Source organism: Ichthyophthirius multifiliis (assembly GCF_000220395.1).
Source record: "Ichthyophthirius multifiliis unplaced genomic scaffold scaff_1120509251133, whole genome shotgun sequence".
Classification (NCBI taxonomy): Eukaryota; Ciliophora; class Oligohymenophorea; order Hymenostomatida; genus Ichthyophthirius; species Ichthyophthirius multifiliis.
Window position 1 is genome coordinate 44,921 of NW_004086173.1, and position 8,588 is coordinate 53,508.

General features: G+C 18.0%; 1 protein-coding gene across 1 annotated transcript, besides 9 other annotated features; it reads left to right on the forward strand. All coding sequences in view use genetic code 6, as the record gives it.

Moving 5' to 3' along the window:
- The first annotated feature begins 273 nt into the window (after positions 1 to 273).
- Positions 274 to 463: a microsatellite.
- Positions 294 to 463: a microsatellite.
- Positions 464 to 1,347: 884 nt separating this feature from the next.
- Positions 1,348 to 1,383: a microsatellite.
- A 463-nt stretch (positions 1,384 to 1,846) lies between these two features.
- IMG5_146620 (hypothetical protein) lies at positions 1,847 to 2,191 on the forward strand (the record flags this gene model as incomplete). Its single annotated transcript, XM_004031077.1, has 1 exon — positions 1,847 to 2,191. One exon carries the CDS (start codon positions 1,847 to 1,849, stop codon positions 2,189 to 2,191), a length of 345 nt encoding a protein of 114 aa, XP_004031125.1.
- Positions 2,192 to 2,280: 89 nt separating this feature from the next.
- Positions 2,281 to 2,305: a microsatellite.
- Positions 2,306 to 2,824: 519 nt separating this feature from the next.
- Positions 2,825 to 2,858: a microsatellite.
- A 3,231-nt stretch (positions 2,859 to 6,089) lies between these two features.
- Positions 6,090 to 6,157: a microsatellite.
- Positions 6,158 to 6,196: 39 nt separating this feature from the next.
- Positions 6,197 to 6,268: a microsatellite.
- Positions 6,269 to 8,147: 1,879 nt separating this feature from the next.
- Positions 8,148 to 8,230: a microsatellite.
- A 116-nt stretch (positions 8,231 to 8,346) lies between these two features.
- Positions 8,347 to 8,375: a microsatellite.
- The last annotated feature ends 213 nt before the right edge of the window (positions 8,376 to 8,588 follow it).

Genomic DNA, 8,588 nt, shown 5'->3' on the forward strand with positions numbered 1-8,588 from the left:
CTTAATAAAATTGAAGGATTAATGACAGAATTGACTAGGCTAATGGATAATCTAGAAAGCATGCAAAATAATGTTACAAATTAAAATATTACATGCCATCTGTCAAATACTACAAATACAAACAATTAAACATGTTAATTAATTAACTCAGCAAATAATATTAATTTTAATAATACATTTACAAATATTTTAGGTGGATAGGGGTCTCATAATGTATCAAATATTATTCCAAGAAATTAAAATTTATAGATTTAGTAATAATAATAGGCTTATTAATAATAAATAATGATGTTATAATAATAATAATAGTAATAATAAAATAGACAACAATAATTAAATTAAGCAAATAAAAAAATAATAAACAATAAAATTAATAATATTAGTAATAATAATAATAATAATAATAATAATAATAATAATAATAATAATAATAATAGATATCATAATTATAATAATAATAATATGTAAATTAAGAATAGTTTTAACATGATTATTTTATCAAAAATCATGATAAACATAATAATCATAATAATTCTAGATGAATAAAAATTATAATTATTTATATGTATTTTAGAAAAAAAAAAAAAATATTTTTTTTATAAAAATTAATATATAAAATAAAATTTTAAAAAAATTTAATTTAATGTTATAAAATTAATATTAATACATAATCGATTTAAGATCCTGTCATTCGGAAATATCTAATAAAGAATTATGCAAATATTGCTAATAATTTGATTCTAAATTTCATTGTGGTTTCAATGTATAATTAATTCTTCCTGATTCTTACTATAAACTTGTATGCCATGGTTTTGTTAGAAGTGGATAATATCTTTATAAACAAAACAATTTTTTGTCTTGTTGTAAAATGTTTACGGTAAGAATTCCTGTAGAACAATTTAAAATAAACCATTAATAATAGAAAATAAAAAATAAGTTTTTTAAATTAATGCATAATTAAAAAGACCAAAAAAATTTATAAAATTGTCTACAAAAACATAACTTGGAAAATGAAGAAATAATTTAAATTCGCTAAATTTTAGAATCTTTAATTTAAAATTAGATATTCGAAAACATATAAATTCCCTCGAATTTCAAGTTTGTTTAAAAATCAAAAAATAATAATTTTTCTGATTATTATTCTGATTTAATTAATGTTTTTTTTTACAATAATAAAAATATGTTCGAAAACAAATAAATACTTTCAGAAAAAATTATATAATTATTAAATTAGGAACTTCCAAAAACATCATTTACATTTTAAATAAACAACTACTTTATACATTTTTAAAAAAATAATAAATTATATGAAAATAAACCTAAAGAAAAAAAAGAAGATGAATAAAAAAAAAAAATTAAAAATATAAAAAAAAAAAAATATAATTATGATATATTAAACTCTACCGAAATAAAAATTGGAAATTTACACATTATTATATGCGAACCAATATATGATGATGAAGCCTATCAATTACACTGTGAATATTATACATAAATACATAATCGGGAATAATTAACAAAAGAAACATATTAAAAATAAAATTTAGCTAAAATAATGGAAACATAATATTTGATTAGCTCAATTGATAATTAATGGAAACTTCCTATAGGAAATTTTTTAATGAAATATTATTTAAATAAAGAGTTAATTGCTGTTTCGGAAGTTGATATTGTTCCAGAAATGTTTCTTAGTTAGTATTTTTATTATAAACCAGAACTTAAGAAAAAATATAATATGGGTATATCAAGTATATTAATAGAAATAGACTATGCGAGTAAATTAAGGGAGTATTTTCCTTAATTTAAATACTATAATTTAGTTACTTATATTCCTAATACTCCAAAAATGAATTATAAAGCTGAGTTTTAAAAATAAGAAATTTTATGTCCAGAAACAGGTTAGTGGGTTGATTTAACTCTAGAATTGAATTTAAAAATGATTTAAATGCCTCCAAAGGAAGCTAGAGTGGCAGATTAAAGTGTTTAAATTTTAGATGATATTAATTTTTAGAATTTTGGTGTTGAATTATATTTATATGAAAATTTAAATTTTTTTATAAATGATAATTATTTGGCTATTACTGATTTAATGCCAGAAGCTTAACATAAGGTTATGTAAAATATGGCTTCTTTATTATAAGCTATGGGCAAAGAGCTATTTAACAGTTTTACTTTTGGATATTATAATTGAATATATATATATATAATTTAAAAAATAAAAATAAAAAAAAATCATATTAAAACTAAATTTAATTAAAAGCATTTTATTTAAAATAAAATAAAAATAAAGTTAAAAAATAAAGTTTACAAAGTATTTTTAATTATTTAAATATTTTTTTTTTAATTATATTATAATTAGATATATTAATACATCAGCCAATATTTGCTTTTTCTTCAATTTAATTTATAGTGTTTTAAATAAAATTATTTAATCCAGAATAGTATTTACTAATTAGATTAAAAAGTTTAACAATTTTCATGAAATCATCAAATTCATCAAAATAAATGTTTTTTATTATACATTAAAAAAAATGTTCTAAATATTTATCATCAATAATAATTTAAGATTTTAAAAGAACTTTTAAAATTTGAATGTAAACCTTTACATCAGTTTTTTCTTTTTCTAATAATTTTTAAGTAGTTTATTCTAAAACAGTCTATAAAAATAATTTCCTTTATTTAGAAAAAGGTTGATCTTTTAATTTTAAATACTAAACCTCTCTGACACATAAAATACATATGCATTATTTCAAAGTAAATTAATTTAAAATATTAAAAAGCCTTTTGTCAATTAAGTTTAGAAATTATTCATATTCTATTTGATATAAATATATAATTAAATAAATAAATAATTAAATTTACCTAGTGTATTGTCTATTTTAATTATTTTATAGAAATTTTAAATATCATTAAAACTAAACTTTTAGATATTATTTTAAATGTACTTCAAAATATATTTTTTATAAATATATTAATTCAATACGAATATATCATTAATGTTTAATTCCAAATAATTTTTATCAATAAACTCATTCCATTAGTTTTAAATTTAAAAGTCTAATAAAATATTGTTGAATTTATATATATTAAAAATTATTTTAAAATCTTTAATATTAAATTCCTTTATATGATTTAAAACAACCTACCTAAACTAATCCTATATTTTTAAAAACGCGTTTTAATACTTTAAATAAATACATTGCTATTCTCTTATTATTTCATCATTTTTAAAATTAAAATTCAAGCCTTCTATAATCGCTAAGTCTCTTTCATTTATTAAATTTTAATATTCTCTTAAAAAAGTTGAAAAGTAAATTTATCCAAAAAGTACTATTTCTTTTTTTGAAAATTCGCTAATTCTTTTTTAAAAATTTTCAAATAATCTATCTAAAATCTGGTCATATACTTCTTTTTTCAATGCAAGAGAACTTATAAAAAACGCGATCATTTATAATTAATTTAATTATGAAAAACTATCAAGCCTATTAATAAAATGAATGTATATTTACTCAACAATTTTTTTAGAACACTTATCATATTTTAACAAAACAAAAGACAATTTTAATAATTAATTACTCATAAAATTATGCAAATTTTTAATAAATTACTATTCGAAAATATAAAAAAACTTATCGGTGCCTTTCTAGATTTTACAAGCGCCTTCATAAATAGATATCAATTGTGTAATAGTAAAACTATTTTTGTTTTTTATAAAATCTAATTCGATATTATCAAATAGATTTCTGTCAAAAAGATCACTTTTAGAATATGTTATAAAAATATCATATTTATTTTTTATATTATATTTCTCTAAGTTCTAGAATAATTAAGGTCTTAATTCATTTAGCTTTTTTAATTTCTACAAATTATTTTCTTCTTGAATTTTACTGGATTTTGCATATTAAAATAGAGAAAAAAAACTTCTGAAAAGTTGTTAGCATTTTAAGTTTTGTTATATTATCATTATTTATTTGTTTTTTGTTTTGGTTTAAATTTTTTTTATTTTATTTTGCTTGTTTATTTATTATTTGCTTTATAATTTTTGGTGATATAATATATATTTATTTCAATATTTTTTTTTTCTTTTCTATATATTAAATTAATTTTTTAGGAAATTAAAAAAAATTTTCTTTGTTAAGAAATTAAGTGATAATGTTATAGATAATCTTTTTTTATAAAAAAAATAATATATATTTATTTTATAAATTATTAAAAAAAAGGAGTTAAAATATTAAACAATCAGAATTTTTTAATTTAATATATAATTTCTGCTAATAAAATTAATTTAAAATATAAAAGCTATTATAAAAAAAATTCATTAAATTTAGTTAAAAATAAAAAAAAAGATTTAATATTATTATTTTTTTTAAATAAAAATATTTTTTATTTATTTTTAAAATATGCTCTTATATATTAATTAATATTTTTACTTAATGTTGAGTTTATTATTTTGTATATATATAATATATTCTTTTTGAATTAGTACATATTAATTCATTTTTTTAAAAAAAATAATAGAAATCAAATTTACTATATTTTTTATATTTATTATTTTAAGTATTATATTTTTTCCATTAAATTTTGAATATTTTTTAAGTTATTTTTATTTCTTTCTTAACTAATTTACAAATTAACATCAGATATTTCAATTATTTTTTTATATTCATTTACTATTTTAATTTATTCAATAAGTTATAAATTTAACTGATATCCATACCTCATTATTTTCATCCATTCTTTTTTATTTTTTAATAATAATATATAATAAAAATTAGTTTTAAATTAAAAGAAAAATATAAATTAATTTTATTATTTAAATTTTAATAAAGTATTTATATATTATTGCTGCTATTTTTATATTTTAAATAAATAAAAAAAAATTATAATATACCTACAAATGTTTAAAGTAATAATATTTCATATGGAGGATTTTTTTAATTATAAATATATTCATGTAAATCTTTATTTTCTTCAATTTATTTCCTAAATAATTCATCATAGAAATCTGTTAGCTCTTAGAAATGAAAATACTTCATTTTAATTAAAAATATATCTATACTGTCTTTATTTTTGAAATGTAATTCACAAAATTTAGACCAATCAAAAGAAACAATACTATTATTATTAATAATTAAATCTATAATAGAAAAAAATTCGCTAACTTTTTCTTTGTCTAACTCTTTTAAATATAAAAACAATTCAGGGTCAATTTCCTCATTTAAGTTTTTCAAATTTAAGCAATCTTTTCTTAATTATTGAACTTTTCTTATTTTTTTCTTGATATTATTTTCTATGTTTTCTTGGTATTTAAAATTAGATATTGCATGCAAATAATCATCATTATAAAATTCCAAATCAATGTTTTTTTAAATATTATCGGTTTTTTTTTGTAATTAATCAATATCTAATTATAATTTTTAAATTATTATTTATTTTTCATTTTCTATATTTTCATATTCTTCTTCATTATCTGTTTCTAAATTTTTTGAAAGGACTTTAAATTAACTCTCTTAGTACATATTTTAAACATGCGCAATATTATGCACTTCATAATAATTTTGAAAAGCCTATAAAGAAGATGATGAAGATGAAGAATAATCAAGTTCTTTAGATTTACTTATTTATAATTAATTCATATTGTGTATTAAATAAATAAACAAAAATATTAAAATATATAATTTTCATTATAAAAAATATTAAATATATATAAATATATTTAATAAGTTTTTTTTCAATTATTTTATAACATAAAAGTTTTTCTTCTGATCTTATCATTAGTTTCTTAAGGAATAGCATTAGAATTTTTTAACATAATATCCGAATCTTACTAATTTGGTATAACAACTTTATTGTTTTAATCATTATTATCACATTTTTCAAAATCAATATCGAAATTATTTGGTTAAATTTAAGTTTATTAAGCTGCCCTTAAAATAGTTTAAATTTTTCTTTTTTATTAATTAACTCTTCTTCTTCTAAAAAAAATATACCCAAAAATACCGATAACAGCTAAAATTAAAAAAATAGTAATAATAACTATTAAATTAGATTAAGAAAAATCATCATCACTTAATTCTTAATTTGCTAATTTTGTATTTTTATTTGTAATATTATTTGAATTTGTAGTTGTAGTTGAAGTTGTATTTGTATTTGTATTAGAACTATTGTTATTATTATTATCTAATATGTAATTATCTATATAATATATATATTATATATATATATATATATATATATATATATATATATATATATATATATATATATACCTTTATCAAAACATGATGTCTAAACTTTAAAAGCATAATCAGGACATTTATCATAGCAAACACCTTTATACAAGACATATTTAGAATAACATTAAGTGCATATATTTTTGTCATTTGTACATAGTTAACACTAAAATTAATTACATGTTCTGCATTCTTCATAATAAAGTTTATCATCTTCTAAGCAATCTTCACAGTTATCATTTTTTCTATAAGTGTTAAATGGACATTTTTCCACACAAAGTCCTTTATAATTCAACATAGTTTCTATACACTAAGTACAATATGAGGATATATTTTAACAACTCAAGCACAACATTTATTACTAACACTGGCTACACGATTAATAAATTAAATTGTCAAACTACCCACACTTTAAACACTACCTATTAATTTAATAATATTACTAAGGACAAGCTGTCATGCAAACTCCATTCGCTAAAAAGTATCCTTTTAGACACTAATCGCACAAAGAAGGGTCTTTCAAACACTAAATACATTCTTTTTATTAGCATTTAATTCCACATTTATCTCCTATACATATTTCGCATGTATCTCCGTTTTTGATTGTCCCGATAGGACATATTGATACACATTATTTATTTTAAAGATTAAATAATTATTTGTAATCTTGACATTTATAGCATTAATTTTCATAAGGCCCTTAACAGTGGAAAAGGCATTTAGCGTTACATTATCTGCATTCATTAAAATAACCAAATTATTATTAAGGACATTCTGAACATGTCTAAGCTTCGGTTTTTTGGATTTCTGCACATATATTAACACCTAAATTTATTTCGGTGGCTTTTCCTGCTTCATCAAGGTAATAATTTTGAGTAGAAACTAAACATAATAAAGGTTAGTTAGTTCTCACTCCTAAAGAAGCTGTTCCATCGTAACAATAAACACAGGAATCTGGGCAAGTTTTTAAGACTAAAGCTTTGTCAATATAATGATTTTTAGTGTATTCTAAGCATTAAGATGAGGTTTGTAAAGAATTACAATATGAGCAATTTGTTGAAAAAGAACTTTTTGGATTTTCAATGTAAAATCTGTTCGATTAGAATGTAGAAAATACATTTATTGATTCTAAAAACTCACTATATTAGCCAGATATGTAATTTTATCTTCCTATAAAGCAAGCTGCTGGTTTTAAATTATAAAAATTGTTATTTAAAACTTATAGGGCTTGTAAAAGGGTATTTTCAAAAATTTAAATGGAAACAAAATAATTTTACTAAGCTTATTGTGCTTTATCTTAATATATTAATGTGTTTGAGAGAATTTTTAAATTATTTCTTGTTTAAGGTAATATTAATTAAAATCCTATATAATAATTGAACGAAAAAGAAATTTGTTTTATTAAAGAAGCTCTTTAAAAATGGCTGTTTATGAAATAATTGTTTTGAATATCTAAAGCTTATATATTCATACCAAGTGTAATTTAAGTATTTATAAATGTATTTTAGTTAATCAAATTTTAAGGCTATATTCTTGTATTATTAATTATTATATTACTACTAATGAATACTTATTATAATAAGAAATCTGTCGAAATATTAATATGAGAAAAACATTTAATAAATGTATTTGATTATTTGATTATTTAACTTTATATACTTGTTAATATAACTTATTACTTCAAATTAAAAAATAAGTTATTGCTTAAAATTACAGGATAACGGAGATCATATGTTCTTAATTCATCTCCTGTAGTATCGTGGATTATACTGTTGTTTATTGAACCTTTTTTAAGTAAAAATCCTTGCAAATTCTTAAATAAAACTCCTGTAAAAGAACCATAACTTAAGTTTAAGCATACACTTTATTAATATATTTTTTAAGTTCATATATATATTTTTTAGGCTTGTAAAAATATATATATATAAATATATATATATATATATATATATATATATAAATATTATATATATATATATATAAATATTTATATATATTTTTCTTAAATTAAATTAAAAAATATTTAATATTTTTATTTTCAAATCATATTACTTAGTAAAGGTAATTAAATTGCTTTCTAAAGGATATATTTTCTATTATACTGGCTATATGGAAGTTTATAAAGTTTATAAAGTTTATAAAACATAAGAGTCTTTGAAAATTTCAACAAATTATAATTTATTTTTATCTACTGACCACAAAGTAAATATTTCAATTTCTTTTTAATTTGCTTTAAAGTCTTAAACATGTGTAATTAAAAACTTTTAATTAATTTATGCGTATTTAGGAATAGTTTCTATTTCAATAAAGTTCTATCCTGCATTTATATTTTTTATTATTCTATAGGGATAAATA